This window comes from Podarcis pityusensis (assembly GCF_964106645.2).
Source record: "Podarcis pityusensis genome assembly, chromosome: 1".
Taxonomy (NCBI): domain Eukaryota; kingdom Metazoa; phylum Chordata; class Lepidosauria; order Squamata; family Lacertidae; genus Podarcis; species Podarcis pityusensis.
The window spans coordinates 64477588-64503315 of record NC_138028.1 but is presented as its reverse complement, the minus strand read 5'-3'; the positions used below and the strand labels follow the sequence as shown (position 1 = coordinate 64503315).

Sequence of the window (25728 nt, the reverse complement as noted above, 5' to 3'; positions counted from 1 at the left end):
AGCCGTTTATTTGTTTGTTTTTAATGACATGAATTCATTTTTAATTACATGAATACACACATTTCTGTACAATTTACGCCATGGTCTTATACTTAGACCTGTCAAATTCAGTGGGGATTCCTCCCAGGTAAGTGGGAATAGGATTGAAGCCATAAATGCTATTTATCCTGCTTGTTACAGGGTGTAATATGTAATTACAAAAAAAAGTTCCTCTTCAGTTGACAGTATTTCATCTGAATAACTTTTGCTTTGTTGGAGCCGGTTTAATAATTTATGGCAATTTTTGATTTCCTGCTTTGCATTCCCAGGACAATGTTCTTCAGTGAGCATGGCAATTCTTAAAAACAATAACCCTGAGGGTAACTGAAAAACCTTAGCTTCAAGCACTAAATCTAATTTTACTATGCTATGACTCCCTCAGGATATATTCAGAATAACTATTCAGTATAGAAGATCTGCTGTTCAAACTTGCATAACTTCATGGAAATTATATTTCAAGGACTGTGATTCCCCAGCTTGGGATCTTAGCAAGCAGTGAAACTGCAGTGAGTTTGCTGAGCTTAGTTATACAGGTTTGAAGTCAGCAGCCTACGGTGTAGTAGACTCTCTTGAGGAAAGCAAAGGGGGAAAGCCCCCAAATTACAGTCTTTTAATTCTTTCCAGATATATTCATATTATTGCTATACCAGAGCAGAAGAGAATTTCCTGTTCTCTTGCAGGTTCTGCCTTCTCTGAAAAATGTTACCATAATGCAGCAGGCAGAATAGAATATGTAAAGATAGAAATCAAGAGATAGTCTGGTAATGTATACAGTGGAACGTTGTATTACGTACTGTCCTCCTTGCGAACGCTTTGGGTTACGAGATCCGCTAACCCAGAAGTAGATGCTCCCGGTTGCGAACCTTTTTTAATCTATAAATCATTAGTAGATTGGTTTGGATTGTTCTGCATTCCTTTTTTCTTATCTTTTCTTATCTTCCAGACTCATAACACAATCATTGTGAGGAGCCTTGAGCACAATCTTGTGAGAAAGTATCATACACATCCATTTGAAATACAGTGGTACCTCTAGTTACGAACTTAATGTAGTTAAAAGTCACTTTGAGGTTTGTTTTTAAACAACCAAGCAGTATATACATTTCATGAAATACGTATTCCACTTTTTCCATCGTTCAAACCATGCTCAAGGCAACTTACCACATGAAAAAAGTACATATGTTGCAAACATCAAAAGTGGTCATAAACAATAAATAAAACATCAAAAAGTACACATACAAATTAAACTATTTCCACATAAATCATAAGATCTAAAATAAAGATACAAAAATTAATATCAATAGCTGCAACGTACCCACTCCCAAACAACCCCCACTAAACAATACCCCTGGCCGAGAGTCTGTTTAGCAGCCTCATCTTCTGTAGCTGGTGTCAGGGCCCCACCATCCCAGGGCAGGTGGGAAAAGGCCTGCAAGGCAAGGAGCAGGTCTTCCAGGACTCACAGAAATAAAAAAATAAAAATATGCACGTAATGGTGAACTGCAATCTGTTTGATACCTTACTTTTGTATTAAGCTTTTTTAGCTGAAGATTAAATGTTGCTTTTCTATGACAGGAATGTAGGTGAACTGGAAAATCCCATCAACTTGAAAGTGATAAAAAGGTCAAGGTGATAACTATTTGATTAGACTAATTTGAATTGATAGAATGAGAACAATGGAGGTCTGTAAAATTCAAAAGCATGCATTCTCTTTTATTAACAGACAACAGCTCAACAGAAGGTAGCATCTTATTCTGTGGCTCAGAAGCACCTAACATATCCATTTGAAATAGTTAAAGAGGGTGTTTACTAAAAAGTGGTCCAAATGACTTTTACTGTTGACTCCTAAAAACACAAAAACTTTGATTTAGCTCTACATGATAAAATCTCACCTCCTTGCACTTTTTGATGGCACAGTAGAAAGATTGCATGTGACCCACATTCAACCTTTATGTTAACCCAGGCTATAGCATGGACTTGCACTGACATCTGAGAGCTTTTTAAGTTAAACCTTGTGAACTCAAAAGTAGCAATATTAAATATTGTATGAGAAGCTTGTCAAAAAATCTTCATAAAACGTGGCCTAAAAGCAATATCATGAGCTCCTTTTTAAAACCGTGGCACATTTTCAGTATAAACAAAGAAGTCATAATCTTAAAATTCTGGAGAATTTGTATTCTAAGGGAGATTAAAAAAACCCAGTAATCATATTTTGTATGATAATTATAATGGTAATATCTCTTAAATTAATTGTTCTCCACTATCTTCAGAATTGTATGATAATTATAATAGTAATATCTCTTAAATTAATTGTTCTCCACTATCTTCAGAATTTCACTGTAAGTATAGATGGTGCAAGTAAATAGTCAAATCTTTTTATTTTTATTTTTTAGTAACCGAACTTTTGATTATGCCCTGAACTTCCAACACAAGTGTATGGGATTCTTGCTCTTTAGTGCAAACCATGGGAAGTGGGTTAAGAGCTCTCTCCTATGTAAACACTAGCCATTCAAAGGCTTTAGCAGAGAGTGGGAGTTCACATAGTTGTTGTTGTTTAGTTGTGTCCAACTCTTTGTGACCCCCATGGACCAGAGCACGCCAGGCACTTCTGTCTTCCACTGCCTCCCACAGTTTGGTCAAACTCATGTTAGTAGCTTCAAGAACACTGTCCAACCATCTCGCCCTCTGTCGTCCCCTTCTCCTTGTGATGGGAGTTGTAGTCACAAAACATCTGGAGGGCCAAGTTTGCCCATGCCTGGTGTAGTAGGTACAAAGTCAGTTGCACACTACATTCCACCAGAGAGCCAAGTTTCCCCACATTCCTGCTATGCAGACTTGTAAAAAGCCACTTGTTGAGTTGTGTGTGGCAAGTTAGAATATCCTTGAAGTGATCAAGCAGACAAACTTCGTAAATCAGGTAAAAGCTTGGTTCTTTCTTCATAGAGCCTATTTGCCAAAGTAGCTAGGTAGTCAGGTGTTTTACACACTTACCTCTGAGTAAGTCTCACTGAACTCAGTGAAATAAAAAAATTCCTTCCTGTAGCACCTTAAAGACCAACTAAGTTAGTTCTTGGTATAAGCTTTCGTGTGCATGCACACTTCTTCAGATACACTGGGTGGATTGTAGAGGGTTCTTAATTCTAAGACCCTTGGGTATAATGTCCAGGTTCTTGCATTTAGTAAGAAAGAAGATATCAGTCTGTACCTGTGCAAGTTTCTTGGTGAGGTTGATGGACTTCCATTTCATGCGGCTCAATGTGGTGCCTTCCATGGTTCCAGTTACAGATGGGTAGCCGTGTTGGTCTGCCATAGTCGAAATAAAAAAATTCCTTCCTGTAGCACCTTAAAGACCAACTAAGTTAGTTCTTGGTATAAGCTTTCGTGTGCATGCACACTTCTTCAGATACACTGTATCTCCAGTGTATCTGAAGAAGTGTGCATGCACACGAAAGCTTATACCAAGAACTAACTTAGTTGGTCTTTAAGGTGCTACAGGAAGGAATTTTTTTATTTCGACTATGGCAGACCAACACGGCTACCCATCTGTAACTGAACTCAGTGAGTCTTACATGTGAGTAGATATATAGGATTGCACTATTAGTACATTATTTTTTATAGACTTATATAGATGCTTTTGTATGATAATTGCAAAAGCCATAATGTGATATTGGCGGCGGCGGGGGGCATGTACCTGAATCCACTATATCCTGCAGTTAAATTACTGGTTATAAGCCAATGCTTTCCTATAAAGGTTTGCGTTCCTAGGGAAGGGAAATAAGGTCACTTTTGTGGTTGCCCGCCCTTGTGCTTTTCCTCTCAGTGCTAGCCCCTTAAAAATTGTTGTTTCTTTTTAAAATTATGCAGGATCCTTCATTTATACACCCCGTGGGCCCTGGCACTTGCTTCAACATGTCATGTGCTGATGCTAGGTCTGCCTAGTGGGTAGAAATAATCCGCTGTAATTATATGAGGATCACAAGTTAGTGGTGAAACACATGGCATATGCCATGTATTGAAATTAGCAGGAAATAAAAACAGGAAGTTTATCACTCTTAGTGGGTTATATTCTGCTTGGAGGTTTCAGACTTTCCAGGCTTTATAGGGTTTATCAAATGGCAATGTCCCTGCACAGTTGGGTTCTGTATGCAGAGTTGACCCAGATTAACCTCCGTGTGGCTGCCTTTCCCCCCTTTTTAGCGCACTCTTGTTTTGCTTTTGTGTGTGTGTGTGAATCCATGTTTAACTGAGTGAACTAGAGTTCAGAGAATAAGAGAGCCCCAAATCCTGGACCTCTGTGGAACATAATACTAAATGCTTTTCCACATTTGCCATTCTGCAGAGTTAAGAGAGGTTGCTTTCTTGTGCTTTTCCTCATCTGTCACAGTGGCAATATGTAGTGACATTTCTAACTGCTAGCATGGAAACAAGATAAAAAGTGTTTGGGACAACTGGGAAATTTCATTTAGACAGAATGTCAGACCCTAGTCTCCAGTGTAAATACTGTAGCTTTACCATGTCCAGCTTTATGATATCATTTTATGTAAAATTATATCAGAGTCTAGCTATGAGCAGGAAGACCATTGCACTTGTTGAATAAACTTCCATTTATCCTACCATTTAGCAAGACCTGCATCCCCTCCATATCACTGCCGTTTGCAATGTATAACAAATTTTAAAAGGTGCCTAGCATTGTAAAAGCTCAAGCACTCAAAAGAAGCCCTACAGTGCCTTGATCACAGTGGAGTTCTGAAGGTTTGTTAAGCCTCTTCAGCAAAGCCATCTCCTGCCCACATTTTTCTTGCAGATCAAGTTCATGCTAGCTAATGATTATTTAGATTTCCACAGTAACCTAACACTGATATTTCAGGACAAATAGGCACCAGTGTGGCTCCTGAATGAGCAAGCTGCATGTATTCATAAGCCATTCCATTCATTTCTCTGACATGTAAAATAAAGGGGGGGGAGGGCAGCTTTCATCCTATTGCCAACTCTTTTATCTTTAAAGCATCAGGTTTCCGGAAATCATTCTCCCTGCGCCAGTTTCAAAGACTACTCTGGACTATTCAGAAACTTTTAATTCTCATAGTTTTCAGTGGACGTTTCTTCTTTTCCACACACTCAAAAAAAATCTTAGTAAAAGTATTTGTGTGCAGAGTTACTTCACTTCCTGCTATTGAGGATTGTGCATTGTTTAAAAAGATGCTGTGTTTATATACATTATAGTGAGGACTATGGCCACAGCTATTGTTGAAAGATGTTACACAGCCATTTATCATAGTATGTCAGCAAACCCATTGTAAAAATGTCCTGCTAGTTAAATGAGGCTTAGATTTAATGGGGCTGTAAGAAAGAGTTTCTTTTATCATACTGTAAATAAGGTTCCTATAGCAATGTCATTAGGTTAAGGTGTAGGCTCCCTTCTGAATTAAGATAGCAACACCTCTTGCAGAGGTAATGAAACAATTCCGAAAAACAATTCTGGCAGTGTTTTTGTAGGGAGCGGTGCTTTGTCACAGACATAGACAGTACTGCAAAATGAATGTTGAATGAGACATATGGTCTGCTATATGTTTCACTTGCCAATGAAGCTACGTAGTAAGCTATTTACGTCCTGCATTTGGGAGGATTTCAGAAAACATTCAGAAAAAAGTACTTGATGGAAAGAGGTTATTGAATTCAGGGCTATGTCTGCACTGCAAGTTACCTTGCTTCTGTGGAATCTCAGAAACTGGATGGAGTCAAAAACTCAGTAGGTACAGTGCCCATCTGCTCCCATCTGTTCGACTCCCTAAACCAAAAACCAAGGTGCGGCTTCCAATTGGCTGCAGGAGCTTCCTGCATGCAATTGGAAGCTGCGTAAGCCACGCTGGACGTTCGGATTCAAAAAAATGTTTGCAAACTGGAACACTTCCAGGTTACCAGTGTTCGGGAGCCGATTTGTTTGACAACTAAGCCATTCGGGATCCAAAGTACCACTCAGTGGCTAACTTTACTGCATGGTAATCACCAGACATTTTCTCAGGTATCAATTTAATTTTAACAATTTCAGTTTACTGTAATTTTAAAAATAAGGCAATTATCAGCCTAGAAATCCCTTGTGGATATAAGGCCTCCATAGCACACATTCCTTTTGTTTGTGTTTACATATGAGCTCTGTGTGCAATCTTGAGTGTGCATGGGGTTGTAGATTTGGCTGTCCTTTTAAATAATACACCTCCAAAACACAATTTTATCTCAGACCAGCAGCATCCTGTCAGTTTTTAAACCAGTTGACAACTTCAGTGTATTGATGCCTATTGCACATCTCAGTGCAAAGAGGGGGATATCTGTGTTTATCGGTGTTTGATACAAAATGGAAGACTCGTAAGCACAATTCACAGGTCATCAGAAGAATGAGTATTTTAAAAAGCATTGTAACAACCATAAACCACAGACCCTCCTTCACTGACCTAGAGCTATTTCAATCATTTGAAAGCCTCTTTTCATATGCTAAGGTTTGCCCTCTTCACATACCTTTTTGTAATAATGGTCTCTTGTATAGTCCTATCTTTCTGAATCTTTATGCCTTCCTTGAGCACTTGCTTCTTTCAGTTCTTTAGGAGATTTGAGGTCTCTTCATTACTGTTTTTTCCTCTGCTTCTTGAGTTGTTTAATGCATATCTTCTGCTCTGCTTTCTCTCAGCTTTCGTGATGTCTTCTGATCAAAGACCTGTTTTTCTTTCCTTATTTTAACCTTTTCTCTGGGTTGCCTGCTAAAACCTTTTATTCTTGCGACGGTGACAAATGCCTCTGTATACTGATCTCTTTCATAGTTGTCTTGATATTTCAGCATGCATGTTCAATTTTCTTTTTCTGTTAACAATAGATGGCTTGTTGATGATGCCAATTAAAATGTTGCAATGGGAATGTGTTGTTTCCTTTTACTTTTGTTTGACTAGGTGGCATGCACCATTGGAACTATCTTAGATCATCCCTCTTTCTTTTCCTCCCATTTGATTCCCCCTCCCTCATAACATTTCTAAAATATTCCCTTTCCTCTCTTCTTTTACAGCCCAAATCCTGGTTGATGATCTTGTTCCGTTTCATTATGATTACTCTAATCAACTTCTCTGGCTTGCCTTTGCTATATCTCAGCCCCTTTGTTTCTTTGTGCTAAGTGCATTTATCATGCCCATCATTTTGATGACAAAACAAGTGTGCTCTTAAAGGCTTTCCATTGAATGTCTTTGAATTCAGCATAAATACACTGACGCTTACTTATGGCCTTCTGCCAATGTTAGTCTATGATTTAATCTTACAAACCTTAAATGTTCTTTTTCAGGGCATTTCTTTTTAATATATCCTGTCTGTTACAACAGTTGCTGGAAGTTTTCAAGCATGTGAATGGGTCAGACAATCATTTTCCAGCCACAAAATGACTTTCTAATGTTACCTATTGACATATTTCTATGAGAAATTATTGGGTCTTGGAAGGACAGAGTGAGCCAAGTTCAAATGTTTGTCAGATTTAAAGTGGCCTGTGGTTGCAGTGCATGTGAAACACTTTAATGTGTTGTAACTGCAGAACTGTTTGTGAAATCATAGTGGACATAATGCATTCTGAGCGCAGAATTTGATACTCCATAGCACGGAATATTGATTTCTTCCTCAGAACTTTTTTTATTATTATACATTTGTGCTGCAATCCCATGCACACATATTTAGAAGTAAGCCCAATTGAAAATCTTGATCAAACATGCATATGCTTCTATTGTAAGCCCTGTTCACATCCTGCATTTTATTTTCAGGGCCTAATAATTATGTGTATAAGACATTTCTTATCACTTTCCCCCTCTTTTTCTTCTGCTTCTCCCATACTTCTCACTGACATTATTTTGCCTACTTTTAGGTGTAAAGCTTTTAGCAGGGTCCTGTTTTACTTAATATTTTGAAGCATAATATAATTGATGGAACTATATAAATAATAGCAACAGTATAAGAAACACTGCCCAACTTAACCCATGCCAAAGGGAAGACTCTTTTCTAGCAACGATATTCATCAGCATGATTCAGTGTTGTGAGGGAAGTTAATAGAGGGCACCTCACTGTACTCATTTGGAAATTATGGCTTAATAAAATAACTTTAAAAGGCTCTAGAAAGTGATAATTTAAAAAAACTACTGTGGCTTGAAGTATAAAATGCACAGTCACAAGGGCATGATAAATATGCTGTTTTAGATATATCGTCCGTTCATCTAACTTCATTGCAATCATAGCTGTACATTTAATAGCAAAAATAATTTGTTCTGTTTACCATCCAGAACATTTGAGGTACAGAGACAAAAATAGTTACAAAATAACTGCAGATAAATTACAAGCTTTGGTTCAGGATTGCTATAAAAGTTCTAGGTATACTTTTGAAATCACTGGCTGTCCTCAGATTCGCTTTTGTAAGTCAAGTGAATAGAACCCACCATCACACTTCGTTATATTAGATGAGGTAAAAGGACCCCTGACCGTTAGGTCCAGTTGCGGACGACTCTGGGGTTGTGGCGTTCATCTTGCTTTATTTGCCGAGGGAGCCGGCATGCAGCTTCCAGGTCATGTGGCCAGCATAGAATCATAGAATCATAGAGTTGGAAGAGACCACAAGGGCCATCGAGTCCAACCCCCTGCCAAGCAGGAAACACCATCAGAGCACTCCTGACATATGGTTGTCAAGCCTCTGCTTAAAGACCTCCAAAGAAGGAGACTCCACCACACTCCTTGGCAGCAAATTCCACTGTCGAACAGCTCTTACTGTCAGGAAGTTCTTCCTAATGTTTAGGTGGAATCTTCTTTCTTGTAGTTTGGATCCATTGCTCCATGTCCGCTTCTCTGGAGCAGCAGAAAACAACCTTTCTCCCTCCTCTATGCGACATCCTTTTATATATTTGAACATGGCTATCATATCACCCCTTAACCTCCTCTTCTCCAGGCTAAACATGCCCAGCTCTCTTAGCCGTTCCTCATAAGGCATCGTTTCCAGGCCTTTGACCATTTTGGTTGCCCTCCTCTGGACACGTTCCAGTTTGTCAATGTCCTTCTTGAACTGTGGTGCCCAGAACTGGACACAGTACTCCAGGTGAGGTCTGACCAGAGCAGAATACAGTGGCACTATTACTTCCCTTGATCTAGATGCTATACTCCTATTGATGCAGCCCAGAATTGCATTGGCTTTTTTAGCTGCCGCGTCACACTGTTGGCTCATGTCAAGTTTGTGGTCAACCAAGACTCCTAGATCCTTTTCACATGTACTGCTCTCAAGCCAGGTGTCCCCCATCTTGTATTTGTGCCTCTCATTTTTTTTGCCCAAGTGCAATACTTTACATTTCTCCCTGTTAAAATTCATCTTGTTTGTTTTGGCCCAGTTCTCTAATCTGTCAAGGTCGTTTTGAAGTGTGATCCTGTCCTCTGCGGTGTTAGCCACCCCTCCCAATTTGGTGTCATCTGCAAATTTGATCAGGATGCCCTTGAGTCCATCATCCAAGTCGTTGATAAAGATGTTGAATAAGCCCGGGCCCAAGACAGAACCCTGTGGCACCCCACTAGTCACTCTTCTCCAGGATGAAGAGGAACCATTGATGAGCACCCTTTGGGTTCGGTCAGTCAGCCAGTTACAAATCCACTGAGTGGTAGCATAGTCAAGACCACATTTTACCAGCTTCTTTACAAGAATATCATGAGGCACCTTGTCAAATGACTAAGCATGACTAAGCCGCTTCTGGTGAACCAGAGCAGCGCACGGAAATGCCGTTTACCTTCCCGCCGGAGCGGTACCTATTTATCTACTTGCACATTGACGTGCTTTTGAACTGCTAGGTTGGCAGGAGCAGGGACCGAGCAATGGGAACTCACCCCGTCGCGGGGATTCGAACCGACGACCTTTTGATTGGCAAGCCTTAGGCTCTGTGGTTAAGACCACAGTGCCACCTGTGTCTCTATATTAGGTTAGACTTAGTTTACATGCCACCAAGGCAGCTCACAACTAGAAATGTGAGGAGGCATCAATTTCCTTTTCTCTGTCCCTGGCACACTCTGTAGATGACACCACAGGAATAATGAATTTTTCTGAATGGCTTAGGGTGGTTTGATTGACTGGGGGGGGGATGACCTTACCAGTGTCCTGCCCCCTACCCCACGTGGTTATAAAGCCTAGCTTCTCTCCCCCTCTCTTGACTCCTGCAGATAAAAAAGGCGAAGTATATAAGCAAAATAATCCACTGCCCTACTGAAGCCATTTCTGCGGGAAAAAGATGCTGAAGACAGGCATGGGACCTGCTGGTAAAGCAAAGGGGTTGGGCAGAAACATATAGGAAGGCTTTCGGTGGAAAATGTAGTAATGGCAGCCCTGGGTGTCAGGAGAAAGACTGGTCTGTGGCTCAGAATCTTGGAAGGGCTATTCGCCACTTTGCCCAACAATTTTAGCAACCTGTTTCCCACACAGGTTAAGTGCCTTCTCCATTCTGTCACTTGGGGTGATGTTGCCAACCCTGCCACCGCCACACAGGGGCATTCATGACTAAATGGGGTGTCACTTTTGCCATCTGTTTGATGGCAGTCAGAATGTCTCTTTTCTCCTGCAGTACCTTCCAGAAGCAGCTTCCTATTGAAAGCTTCTGGACCTGAGATGTGGGGCAAGGCAGGTAGATATAACTCAGTCCCAGATCTCTCTCTCTCTCTCTCTCTCTCTCTCTGCTCCCCTCCATTTCTCTCTCTCTGTGTCTTGCTTTCCCCCACCTTTGAATATGTATTCTAGCTGCTTCGTATCTCTCTGCCACACAGCCTGCTTTAGCCCCTTCAGCCAGTACTATGAGGTGCGGCAATGCCCTGTGCTTTATTCCCAAACTTTGTGCTCCACAAAGGTGACCCACATACACCCAGGAAGTCAGGATCCGCACAACTGAGCTCCAGATCGCCAACCCTGGAAAGGATGATTTAAAAAAATAAATAAATGATTGCAACCTAGAAGAAGAAAAATTGGAGGTGTGTTTGGGAAAGGAAATTTACTTGCCTTGTGTTATTTTTCTCTTCTTGCCTTTATAGCAGCTGTGGCTTGCAATATGCTTTTGAGCTGGATGCATATTTAGACCTTGACTTCTATTTATCAGCTATCTATATTATAAGAATCTTGCTTCTTGTCAGTCTAATTTCAAGTTGCTGCCGGCTCCTGACACCCAGCACTTTGTCAAGCATAAGCTGCTTGGCTCCTATTACTACTGATTTCAGCATTGCTAATAAACAGCAACACCAAGGCTATATTTCCTGGTTCCTGTCACACTGCTGCTTTCCTGGGTGAAATAAAAGTCCTATTAACATGCTCCTCCTCATTGGCTCTGACAGCTTGATTAATTAGCTCCTCTCTTTAGATGACCTCTGCACTGACATGACAAGGAGGTGAATATAAAATGAATAGTTTGTCCATATAATGGGCTACTGTAAGTTTCTAGAGTTTTATCAGATCAGACTGTCTGGGGCCAGGAACCTGGAGTATAAAATCTATACTCCACAGCTGTCGAGTTTTGAACTACAAAGCTTTATAACATGGTTCAAGAACTTAAAAACAAAACATAGCTATTAAAGAAAAACAAATATCCAGCATGGCTGTGCTCTTTCATAAAAAAATATTATTTGCTTGTACTGTCATGAGCTCACAATACAAATGTATTTCCTTTTTACATTACCAGATAAAATGGCCTTTTGGCTTCCATTTTTTAAAAATTGGAAAAATATAGCATGCAACTCTGCGGGCATGCAGTCGTCTATAGGCACTGTTTTAAAATATCCCTGTAGTTAAATGTCACTCTATAACAGAAAGGTAGAGTTGGTAGCTCAAGAGATGATGTATGTAAAAAATTACAGTCTCAATTTTGTTATGGAAAGCCCACAGACCTTCATTTTTTAGCCCATGTAACCATTTTAAGACACAAATGTGTAAATTTCATGCCATACAAGGACTGAAATAAGGATAATTGGTGAAGCTTGCTTCCAGCCACCTTACCATAGCATACTGTATAATGTTCACACACCCCTTTTTGGGAAAGAAAAATCTGCATTAAAAATGTGGCGATTGTGCGGTGAATTACAGTACTGTGCACAGCTTGTATATTGATTAAGTTTGGTAATCATTGGCCATGTAAGTCAACACTACCTATTAGCACTAAGCAGAACATGCTTAGTTCTATTTAGTGATATTTGGCAGAATAAAAGTGGGGTGTGAGGAACCAGTATTGTACCGTAAGTAATTATAGCTGCTTCTGATTTTGATGCTATTTTTTGAATTTGATTTACAGTCGTACCTTGGCTCCCGAACGCCTTGGGAGTCCAGCATTTCGGCTCCCGAACGATCGAAAACCGGAAGTGAGTGTTCCAGTTTTCAAATGTTCTTTCGGAAGTTGAACATCTGACACAGCTTCCATGTCTTCCGATTGGCTGCAGGAGCTTCCTGCAGCCAATCAGAAGCCGCGCTTTGGAAGTCGAATGGACTTCCAGAATGGGTTCTGTTCGACTTCCAAGGTACGACTGTATTTATTATTTAAAAGCATGCAGGTATAGTTACTGCAATTATAAACACACAGCATTTTAATGTTGACAAACTACAAATGGAATTTTTTTATAACTTGATTAACAAATGGTTAATTAGAGGTGAAAAAGGAAAAAAGAAGGTGGGTGCCATTCTGTGCTCTCTGGGGGGCATCTCGGGGAACATAAGGTACTGCAGATCTCCACTTCTGCAGACAGGCAGAGGTCCACTGTGGAGCGGGAAAGGTCCTCTCTTGCAGAGGTCCTCACTAGACCAACATTGGAAAGCGTTGCTATCATAGCAGTGCTTGGTGGGGTTGTAAGTAAAGGCAAACAGGTTCTAGGGTAGATCTCAAGAGGCTTTGGATCTTAAGGGCAGGGATTTTTCTTGAAGAACCAGTGTTCTGTATTTAATGAGCATTTTGTATTCTTTTGTTGCTGCTGCTGCTGTAAATTGCCCTGATGTTTTGTAAGAACGTGGTATATAAATACAAATGCCCCTCATCTCCTGCACACACCAACGGGAGAGGGAACTATGCCAACCCTGGACTTCAAATAGTTATTTCTCTCTCTCATTGGAACAAACTATGTGGGGTGGGGTTTTTTTTTAAAAGGTGGAGGGAGTAAAAAGCCTTCTCTCACCTTTTGGCCTTGCCAGCCCAGTCCTAGGGTTTTGGATTTTTCTGCCCTTTAACAATCTGAGAAAGGAAAATAATTCCAGATCATTTTATGCTGCTTTGTTCTAGTTTCAATAATTTCATACTATGTTTTAACATGCTTATTTCTATAATTATTTAAGTAAGTACTTAAATTGCTTACTTACTATAATTATTTCTTTTGAGAGCTGCTTTGATTACAAATATTGTAGAAAATCATGAAATAAATATCAGACAGTATTATTTAATCACAGCTTTTCTCTCTGGATGCTATTACATAAAAATCAGAAATTCAATTTTGTATATTTGATGTGTCATTCGATTTTCTGTGTGTGTGTGAAGTGCAGGTGTATATTAAACAAACTTGAATATTAAAATCATGGAATCTTCCCCATTCCCCCCCCCCCAAAAAAAAACCCTTAATAGGTGATTCTTAATCAGTAAAGTTTATGTTTCAGTTCAAGCTCTGTTTTAACAGCGGTCTCATATTAGTTTCTGTCAAGTATGTGCTTTTCTCTTCTCCTAGAAACTAAGGTTAAAGGGGCCATCTTTCAGGCAACAGAACAAAGAGAGGTGGGCTTAAAATTAGATTTTGTATAAACCTATTCTCATGTGAGCTGACCTCTTTATTTAACAATATTGAAACCAAAAGAAATGAATGACCCACATTTACACCGATTTTTCCCCCTAATTACCATACAAACCCTCCCCTTAACTCAGTGTTTTTGCAGCCCAGAACTGTTCTTTATAAACTTCCCAGTTGTTTCTTTTTCATCTTAAACATCTTCATTGCCCAGCCCCTTCTGTTAATTACTTCTTTGCTGCTATGCTGATGGAGAAGCATTGCTTCACACACACATACACACTGTATATATATAGAGAGAGCTGTAAATGCTAGCGCACATGTTGTGTTTGTGTTGTGTGTACTGTACTTTATCTTAGAAAGGATACATCCACAATAATGTGAGCCTCTAGACTTCATACTGTACCCACATGCAAATAAAATGGCCCATAAGTCAGGTTCTGTAAAATATAAATTCCGATTCAGTTGTCCATAAACTTTGAAATTGTAATATAGAAATGTTGGGTTCTAATAACGCTGTAAAGTGTGTTCAAGTGTATAAACTTTCAATCAAGCCAGAATTTGGAAATGAACTTCGGCTTGTGGATCTGGGCTGTTTGGAAGCCATTAACCATAGCAGGTTTTTCCCCCAATAGTGGCTATCTGTGATTTTCTGGTCTGTTTCCCCAAATAAATAAAAGGAGGAACAAAGTGGAAGATGTGTATGAGTGCATGGCATTTGTGCATATCATGACTTTAAAAGTCAGTATTTATTTGTACAAATTGAGACTATAACTTTCCAACATTACCAAGTCTGGGTGCCACTAGGAACTGTGGTTTGTTTAAAATAGAAAGTGGAAGCTTTTGCTATCTTCTTCTGGATTGTGAAAAGGGAAGGAAGGGAGACCACACAAGCCCAAAGCTTGCAGCGGATTCTCATAGTGGGAAACCATAGTTTCCAATTATCAAAATCCAGCCACTGAGACAATAGCATCTTAGTTGCCATTTCATTGACTGCAATCAGCTTATTACAGAGATGAATTTTTAGAGCCTTTTGCAAAAGGCTGTAGCTATTTTTAGAGTTTGGAGTGAGAGGGAAGCACATTCCTAACAGACATAATTAAAACAAAATACTTTGACAGTTACATTTAAATTTTAAATTGTACATTTATTTTAATCATTAATAGAGTTGCCCCAAGGCACTTATTTTTCATACTGTTTTGAAGTCATTTTTGTAAAAAGCTTCTCTCCTCCACCCCCTAGGCCTTTTTCCTCCCACCCACTTTTACAGCAGAAGATTAAAAATCTTGCTGACAATTTTTGCTACCAAAATTGGTAGAACAGTTTTGCAGATAGAGAATAATTATAACTGAATACTTAGAACTGTAAATACAGCAAGTAGGAAGTGGCACGTTCAATCTTTTCTCTGGTTATCATTAGAATAGCAGCAGCAAATGTGAGTTAATGCAATTTATGCTACCTTTAACTCAAGCAACCACAGGTCTCCTCAAATGGGCAATGCAATTTGATTCACAAGACCAGTGCAGATAGGTCTAATATTCTTGCTGGGCTTGCACATACTGTTATAGCTCACTGATCCCTCTTCTTTGAAAATGCTGCAACTGTTTTGAAAATTCCAGGGCACAGCAGCTATTGTTGTGTTTCAGTACCCACCCAAACATAGGGGTGCACTGTCAGAGGGGTAGAAAAACATTTCTAAACACTCATTGGCTGATTAGTATGTGCAGCAGGGCTCAGGAACTAGGTACCATACACACATGATTCATCATCCAGGTACACACAGATACCTGCTTCTATTTGTTTTAATTTTATCAATGCTCAATTGTTTTTAAATGATTTTTTTTCTGTGTTTTTAGTGATTAGTTTTTCTCTCTATGCTGCCTTAAGTCCCATTAGGGAAAAAGGCGGGGTATGAATAAATGAATAAGATTTTTTTTAACAATAAAAAGAACCCACAGGACATTTGATAAGACACAACATCATAACACTTTTGGATAATCTAGATGTGGAATCCACAGATGTGGATAACACTGGTCAACAACAAATTTGTTGTCTGCGTTTTTTCAGTTGATTTAGGATGAATCTGATGCGCTGAATCCAAAAATCACATTGGTTTTGCTCAATCAGGTCAAGTTTTTGAGCTATGGCCACATGTCGTTTTTTTTTACGTTTTTGTTCACATGTACGCTTGTGTGGAGCATTTTAGAAGAAGTTGGTGGGGGTAAAATGCCATGTCGAATAATTGTTTTGATTGGAAATGATTATTTTAATGACAAGAAGTATTCAGGTCCGATAGTTCTGGGTGATTATGTCGAAAAGGGATCAGTTTGAAGTCATAAAACCTCGAAATCTTCCATAAATTGGTGCGGCAAAGCATAAAGTTGGGGGATCAAAACTAAGTTAATGGGGCAGCTGCCCCACGAAGTATCCTGATCTTCAATCAGCACATCGTCCTGTAGCTCATTGTGATGAAATTCCAGTGCCTATCTTCGGAGAACTTCCTGACATTAGTGACGAAGATGCCTCCAGTGTTGAAGGACATGAAGAAGAAGCAGTGGTTCTTGAAGATGATGCTCCACATCCATTTTTCCAAAAGGAGTTGAATTATCTAGTTCGCGACCTCAGCTTGTCAAAGGACTCTGCCGAACTGTTGGCATCCAGATTGAAGGAAAAAAACCTCCTCTCTGACAGTGCTCGCATCAGCTTCTTCCGCAACAGGCATCAAGAGTACCTCCGTTTTTTCTTGGAAGAGAAGGACTTGGTGTACTGTGCAGATATTGCGCAGCTTCTGCTCAAGCTTGGAGTGCCACAGTACGAACCCAAAGATTGGAGACTGTTCATTGACAGCAGCAAGCGATCACTGAAATGTGTTCTGCTACACAACGGCAACCAGTTTGCCTCTATACCCCTGGCTCACTCGAGTACATTGAAGGAGAACTATGAAGCGGTGAAGTATGTGCTGGAGAAAATTGGTTATGATCAGCATAAGTGGTTTATTTATGTTGACCTGAAGATGGTGAACTTTTTGTTGGGACAACAGTCTGACTTCACCAAGTACCCATGTTTTCTGTGCATGTGGGATAGTAGGGACTGTGCTCAGCATTACATGAAGAAGGACTGGCCTGTGCGGGAGGAATTGGTGCCTTGCAAAAAAAGGAACGTCATCAATGACCCTCTGGTGGACAGAGACAGAATACTCTTCCCACTGCTGCACATCAAGCTCAGCTTAATCAAGCAGTTCACCAAGGATGGTGACTGCTTCACTTACTTGTGCCAGGATTGACCATGGAGAAATTGAAAGCTGGCATCTTTGACGGTCCTCAGATCTGTCAGCTCATCAGAGATCCAGAGTTCAGAAACTCAATGAACGAAGTGGAACTGGAAGCATGGAAGGCATTTGTTCTGGTAGTGAAGAACTTTCTTGGCAACAATAAGGCCAGAAACTACGCAGAACTTGTCAACAAGATGCTGACTGCTTTCAGAAACCTGGGCTGCAACATGAGCGTCAAGATGCACTACCTATTTTCACATCTGGACCGGTTTCCTGAGAACCTGGGTTCAATGATTGACAAGCAGGGGGAGAGATTCCATCAGGACATGAAAGAGATGGAGACCAGGTATCAGGGTCGCTGGGACGCAGTCATGATGGCTGACTACTGTTGGACTCTGAAGAAAGACCTCCCTGCCGCTGAGCATTCCAAGAAACGGAAGTTCAAGCCCTGAAGTTTGAAAAATGGTGAAGCAACATGCAATTTACGTGTACTTACCTTTATCAATGCCCACCATTCAGTTTACAGTAAACCTGACCTGATGGAGAGAAACGGATGCCATTTCCTGATTCAGCAGTGCAAAAATACCCTAAATCAGTTGTAGAAATCTAGACAACATTCAAAAAGCAAAAAATTGTTGCCCAGTGTAATCTAGACTGGAACACCAATTGACTCCTTCAAATAGATTGCAGAATGCTACATTTACCTTCCCGTAACAACATTTACTCAGCATATATATTAATTTTATTGTCAGTATGCTTCCTATTGTCACACAGGTTTACTCCTGCATCATGTACAAATTACTGAAAGTTATGCAAGGAGAGGGCTTCATGTGCCTCTCACAGCAGCATCACAGGCGTGCCTTTGTCTTGGACCCTGCTATTAAGCCACAGTCGCCTGCAACTCGCCATTCCTTTTCCCCCTTTCACTTCTCTGCTGCATTATGACTGGGTGGTCTCCGTTCTCAAAATGGAAGAAGTGCTTTTCGGAAGTTATTTTGTGGAAGCCTTCCATTGTTTTGAAAGATATAACATAATGTGAGTGCGTTTGTACTGTGTCACATGAGAGGGTTATAAAAAGATCTGTGGAAGTTCAAATCTGTCAGCACATAAAACGTAAACACACTGCATCTTTGTGTTTACTCTTAAGTGAGCTGACATTTGCCCTAGTCAAGACAGATTATTTTTGTGATTTTGCATTATTCAAATACACCCCATAGCTCATTAACTAGTTTGCAGTGTAATTAGGGTCTGGAATACCTCAGAAGGGCTGAAGGGTTTGTTGTTTCCTGACTAGTAACTGAAAGTTAAAATCATTATATAGAGTTTACCTTAAGACCAAACTTGAAAAGGTTTCATTTTCTTCAATACCTCTTAAGAAATATTGTTTGTTGGCTGAAGGTGGAAAGGTTGGGTATTGTGTATACACTTGCCTAATTGTGTACTATAACCAAATAGCAGAATTTGGATTTTTCTTGCAGATACTCTATATTTTACAATACTGAATTACAGACCTCCTTTCTCCAGTGTTTTGTGGGAATTTCAAGCGGTGATCAGGTGTGTTAAGAAATTATAGTGTGAAAAGACAGCTGTTGAAATGTTTGCACAGGAACAAAGCATACAAATGCAAGCTTGCACATCTTCCAACCAGAGGCAGCAATTCTGTTTTGGAAAATAATAGCGTAAATGGGAAGCACAAGTCATTTGTGCTTTCTGCTTCCTTTACATCTTTGCCATATGAGAAGCTTTTCTTAGTTTCAGTTTTGCCGTGGTTTTGTAAGTGCTTTAGAGGAATCTACAGTATTGCAAGGGTACTTCCTCTGGAGCACAAACTTAATCATGTTCCATCTGTTGTTTATCTGAACTTATCTCAATATATCAGTAGTTTCATATGATACTCAGGTGCCAATGGACTAATGAGTCCTGTCAGCAGAAGCCCTACATAATGACTTCCACTCAATCAATGGGGCTTTCCCCCTCTCACCACACATCCCTCATGCCCCCTAGAATTTGCTTGGGGAGTGGGGTTGAGAGCACCCCCAAGAACTGCATGCAGGGGGAGGGGAGAATCATTCAAGTTGCATCATCTCAAAAAGAATATTGCAGTGGTATAAAAGGTTCAGAGAAGGGCAATCAAAATATTCAAATGTGTGGAGCGACTCACCTATGAGGAACCATTGCAGGGTTTGGACTTTTTTTAGTTTAGAGAATAGGAGAGGTAAGAAGCAACATGATAGAAGTGTCAGGAGTTCAGCCTACACTCAAGTAGGATCCTGGCAGAGACACATGCCCGACTAGCATGTTCCCTCCCTCCTGGTCGATCGGGAGCTTCATAAGCTTTCTTCAGCCTGAACATCACAGTGACTGATGCCAACCAACACCAGCACACTTAGGGATCCGCAGAGTTTGCGCATCATGCGTGACAGACCTCAGCAACTCAGCATTTTGGCTAATCTACTTTATTTACATATAAACACACAAGGAGCACTGCAACATGGCTCCCCCTCTCTCTAGCATCAGACAGCAAAGAGAAAAAGAACAAAGGACAATAGTCCCACTTCACGGAACACAGTAACACAAACATCCTGTCTCCATCACTTCCCACTCTGTGATGATGACACCATCATGTGATAGACTACAATCCCATGGCTGCAATCATGCAGCAGGAATTCTAACAAGAAGTTTATAAAAATTTTGTGTAGCAAGGGAAGAGTGGATAGAGAAAAGTGTTTCTCCCTCTCTCATAACACTAGAATTCATGGAATGAAGCTGAATGTTGGAAGATTCAGGACAGATACAAGGAAAGAAGGAGAAGAAGAGAAGAAGAGTTTGGATTTGATATCCCGCTTTATCACTACCCAAAGATGTCTCAAAGCGGCTAACATTCTCCTTTCCCTTCCTCCCCCACAACAAACACTCTGTGAGGTGAGTGGGGCTGAGAGACTTCAGAGAAGAGAAGTGTGACTGGCCCAAGGTCACCCAGCAGCTGCATGTGGAGGAGCGGGGAAGTGAACCCGGTTCCCCAGATTACGAGTCTATCGCTCTTAAGCTGTACTTCTTCATGCAGCACATAGTAAAGCTAAGAAACTCATGCCCACAGGAGACACTGATGGCCACCAACTCTTAAAGTTGGTAAAAGTTACCAAAGTTAGAGATGGCTATGCTTTACCTTCACAGTTGAAGGGGCAAGTGCTTTTGAATACTAGTTGCTGGAAACAACCTTAGGGGTGCTCTTGCTTGTGGGTTTCCTGTAGGCATCTGGTTGGCCACTATGAGAACAGGATGTTGGACTAGATGAGGAATTGGCCTGATCCAGCAGATTCTTATTACACTGAAGATGCTGTCTTCTAATGCTGAAATGCTTGACCTGACAGAACAATCGCCTTAGTGTGATGTTGAATTCCTCCCCATATATAAATTAAAAACTCTCCTTAAACCTTGGGATACTGTTGATTCTTGAATACAATGGAACAAATGCTTTCCAGTGTTAAATTGGCTGCATGAAAGAGAGAGAGGCAGGAGCTGTTTCAGTAGCCAGTTCAAGAGTTCATACACACTTCTGTGAAAATGAAAAACCATCTTGAGCATTGTTCCCTTCTGTTCCAAGTACAAAGTGCCCTTCTTTGACCTTTCTTTTGCTAATATAAATTCTTAACAGCCTGAAAATCCCTTTGCACCAAAGGAAACAAACAAGCAAACAAAACATCTGCAACACATGACCCTTATGAGAGGATATGAGGGGGAATGAACCTTGTGTGACAGATTCTAGTCACTACTATCAAGCAGCCCAATATATCACCTGCTTAAGTTGAAAGTCTTGGATTTAAAAGGATTTAGTTCCCACTGAATTTAGTAGCTATATAATATTTTTAGTTTAAAAAGGTAAAGGTACCCCTGCCCGTACAGGCCAGTCTTGCCAGACTCTAGGGTTGTGCGCTCATCTCACTCTATAGGCCGGGAGCCAGCGCTGTTCGCAGACACTTCCTGGTCACGTGGCCAGCGTGATAAGCTGCATCTGGCGAGCCAGCGCAGCACACGGAACGCCGTTTACCTTCCCGCTAGTAAGCGGTCCCTATTTATCTACTTGCACCCGGGGGTGCTTTCGAACTGCTAGGTTGGCAGGCGCTGGGACCGAACGACGGGAGCGCACCCCACCGCGGGGATTCGAACCGCCGACCATACAATCGGCAAGTCCCAGGTGCTGAGGTTTTACCCACAGCGCCATCCGCGTCCCTATTTTTTTTTATTATTTTTTTTTAAGTTTAATGGATCCAAATTATCTGGGCTTCTCCCATGCCTAGAAAGCACACGTCCAAGTGGTTTTCCACTTGTCCCATCACTTTCTCAGGGAAAACCCATTCTTTAGCACTAAATTGAAGCCAATGTGAATCTGTGGAAAACCCCGTTTACCTTTGCTCCAATTCAGCACTGAAGAATGGGTTTTCCCTGTTCTACACTCCTGTAGTGGGGAGACCAGGATGCTTCCCTTGGGTTTTCACCCCCCCCCCCCGCCCCATAATCAAAATAACTAAATATTCCTTTGAAAACGAATAATGACCATTCTCTTTAAGGTCTAGAAGGAATCTATAATACAAAGCAGACTTTCATGGTCTATTCATACATCTCCTATCACAATGGTGGGCATGTGACATCATCATCATCATCATTATTACTATTTCCCTTTCAGCCATAGATGCTGTGAAGAAGAGTTTGTCTTTCATCCTATCTATTGGTGGGGAAGGTGTATACTTATTACTATCTCTTATTATCCTGACTTGCTGCCACCATTTATAAAATATCCTCTTTCATCCCACTAAAGCTGCCACCAAATATGGAAGGTGATTCTAGGCACTACCATTTGATTAATATGTTATTGATTTAATAGCCATTTTTAGGTATGACACTGAACAGTACAGACACCACTTAAAGTAAAACAAAAACCAAGGGTAAAACTACATATTACACTTAATTTAATAGTGTGTAGCTACTGCTTTTGTTTTTCTTTAGTTGCAGTTGTGGGGGAAATGTTGTTGGAATCACAGGATCTGAGCCATGACCTCACAGAAATGTCAGACCGGGTGCACATCTATGAGGCTTAGTTTAAAAAAACCTTATAATCGACACCAGTGAACTTCATAGCCATGGGGGGTGGATTTTCAAGGCTATGACATCCCTATAACAACTGGGGTGGTGGTAGCTATTGTCAACTAAAGAAAAATAAGAGATGTGGCTGCATGTTACATGGTTTGTTTGTTTGTTTGTTTGTTTGATCCCTACATTTAGATAGATAACATCTTTCTTCCATCATGGTACTTGGTGTAGACATAAAAAGTAGTTTGGCCTCAAATCTTAGCCAGACTAGTGTACAGCATTGTTGTGTGAGTAAAGTATGAACCCCAATGTGTGCTGCTTTTAGCTCTCTGGAGGACAGGTGGGAAACAAGTGTGATTGGTGAATGAATGCAAAAGTTTGTCATTGGTTTTGTGGAACGAGGTAGATGATCTTAGCCTGTTATCTGTTGGCTCATCTGGATAAAAAGCTAGATGTGGAAAGCCTTTGGTCCAAATTTTAAAAACCGTGGATACAAAGGACTTAATAAATACAATACAAGAGGTATGTTACTAAGCTATGAGTCCTGAATACCGTAATGACTGTTACCCTAAATATAATGAAAAAGTAGTTTTATTTTACTCTTCATAGGTTGCTGTACCACAATGCTGATTAGGTGCCCGTCTGTGTCCTTATAAATTCTTAAAGAACCAAATAGCAACAAGAGCATGGGCAGCTATTGCTTAACTTAAACATTACAAGTGGCTCCTGGGTATCTACAGAAAGAAATGTTATTTTTTAAAAATAAAATAAAATAAAGGTTTCTGTTTAATGCATTTTCTGCTTTCTATGGTTTTGTGTTTACAGGTTCAGCCTTTGCAATAGTTTTCTGTGTTACGAACATGCTTCTTTCCACTCACTTCATTAAATGGAGAAAGGGCACAGATGCATGCAAATATTTGTGCACTCTTATGTTTTATTGAAAGGCTCTTCTTTATTTTGCAAAAAGGTCACCTGTTCTCTTTTCAGTTCGTTCAGTTCAGGACATTCTCTATTATTACAACCCAAATGTAAAACTGAAATAGATACTCTCAGGCCATATTTACAGGGCAGTCCTGTAATTGAACAATTCTGTGAATGCATATTTAATGCCCTGTCCTATAATTTTTGTACTGCAAATGGAATGATCTTCCTCCCTAGTAATCATGGGTGTTTGTGCATTTTACTTTGAGTGCTGGCAGAAATAAAAAAGGCTTTCATTACTGCTATTACTTGAGAGTGTTTCCTTTTGAGATGGATTCGAGGTACACATAGGCTATGAAAAGAGTATTTTTTGAAAATTTTGTTCCCAAGTTATTCGTTTATTGTATTAAGGGGAAAAGATTGTTTCACCCAGAGGTCTGTATATGCTACATTTGTGGTTTGCTTTGTTGTTGTTTTTAAAAATAGGAATATACATTACATAAAAACAGGTTTCTACAGCCATATAAATAGGTGAATATGCATAGGGTTTCAAACTGAAATTTGTCCCTGAGGATGGGCTAATTTTTGGTGATGTTGTTGCTGCTGATTTTACTCTGCTTTTTAGCAAACTTGCCCTTAGCTCTAGGGATCCAGGGCGGCTTACAACAATTAAAACTTGCCAAAAGCCAGATGCACCCCTGTGGGCATGGAATGCCATAACTTAGGGTCTGCCACAGAAATGCCCTCTTCCAGGCTGTCCACCCCCCAGTTTATGAGAGTAGTTGAACCAGTAGGGCCCCTTCTGTTGATGTTAACATCTGACAGGATCAGTAGGGAAGGAGGCGGTCTTGAAGAAGGTAGTCCTACATCCCCTTCTTTTAAAAAAAACCCCTCCTTGGACCTGTTAAACAACTGTAAAACTGCCAGTTAAACTACTACTACTACTTTGGCGATCACTCATAGCCAAGTAAGATTATCTTCCATGAACACCCTGTGGCAAACACTCCCTTTTTGGGCAAGGTGCTTAAGAAGGTGGTGGTGGTGGAGAGGAGAGTTTGGCAGAAGAGGAAATAATTTATGATTAGTAACTGGTGGCCCAGATGGCAGTCTTCAGTGTCTAGATGTAGTGTTGAGTGCTACTGTTTGAAGCCACTGTAGCTAATTATGGTAGCATGTGGGGTGGTCATCATTAAGTGAATAGTGAGGCTATGTATGCTGTTCGGCAAGTTAGAATGCATATGTGGAACAAAATAGACTGGAGAACTAAAAATAAGCTCAATGTTGATACCATGGTAGTTGCTAACTGACAGAAGTACAAGGGGCACAACTGCCAATTGTAGGGGAAAGTTAACAAGCATACTATAAATGGGGTGGACAAAGGGGAAAGTTTTTTCTTTTAGTTATTCTCAATGGGTTCTCACAGTGACTTAAAATCCTCTCTCCTGTCACTCAGAAGTGTTTGTGAGATTAACACAATTTACTAATGACATTGCCTCCTCTAGCACTAGAGTTTCTCTGAGCCATAGCTGCATGTGGGGATTCTGTTTGGTTTTATTGATTGTCACACATGTTCCAGTGTTAGGTCATGGCTATGCCATGGCAAAACTCAAATCTTGAATGTAAATTAAACGGTGAAACCTTCTATTGCCTTAAGAGAAGGCATTTCAGAACATTATTTTTGCTTAGTGAAACGTCAGTTTTTGAAGAATAACCTTTGGCAGCCACCGGCGCCCTACAAGGAAGCAATTATTCCGAAGAATCAATCCTGCAATCATCATTTGTATAATTAATGTAGCAAATTATAGCTTTTCTGTCTCAAACCTATGCGAGAAAAAGATGTTTTAACATTCCATTTTTTCTCTCTTGGAGACTGTGGCCAGTTGTGTGGGTTCACTGTGACAATGGACTTACACTGTTATATTGAAATACAGGTCTGTTTCTCATCCCTTTTGCCTGTAGGTAATCGTGAAAAAGCGCTATCTACAAATAATTTGCTATGTGCACAATTAAAAAACAAAAAACATTACTCTTCCACATTGACACAATATATCTTCTTTCCTTCAAAGGACACCATGGTTTAATGGATGGGGCTTTAACCTACCCAGAGGTCAATCACTGTTGGACAAGTGGAATCTTATTCCCGAAGGTATTGATATATTAATGACTCATGGACCTCCTCTTGGTAAGTGACACAAAAGCCAACAAACAGCTATCTTGAGCTAAGAGTTTCATCAGTGAGCCGTTTAGCCAAGTCATTAAGGGGCATTAAAGAGAGGGGGGAGAAATTGGTCACCTTTCTGTTCTGCGGTGTAGAACTATGCCTTCAACTGGACTCACTAAATACTTTCCGGTTGTCTTGATATTAAGGTAGCTTCCTATGTTCATAAGAAATGAACCAGCTGAACGAATGTCCTGTGGTGCTGAAATAGCATTAGCCAAATTTGTCCCTGGTGTAACACTTTTCAAGTTGATTAAGCAACACCAAGGAGGAATGTGCAGCCTCCATTCATATTTGATATAGCTCTTGCCCCTCTTGGATCTTTCCACTCTTCTGATCTTTATGAATGCATTATTTCAGACCGCAGACTTTTGTAATAATTGATGTCAGACTTTATGGATTTTCTGCATTATCT

General features: G+C 40.3%; 1 protein-coding gene across 3 annotated transcripts in view; it reads left to right on the top strand.

Annotated features, from left to right (window-relative positions):
- The window catches only part of MPPED2 (metallophosphoesterase domain containing 2), a 134520-nt gene that overhangs the window by 101697 nt on the left and 7095 nt on the right, over positions 1 to 25728 (top strand). For all 3 annotated transcript variants that reach the window (XM_080984112.1, XM_080984114.1, XM_080984113.1), the window contains exon 5: positions 25162 to 25277. In XM_080984112.1, the coding sequence (XP_080840238.1) occupies positions 25162 to 25277 (116 nt within the window). The remainder of the gene's footprint in view (positions 1 to 25161; positions 25278 to 25728) is intronic.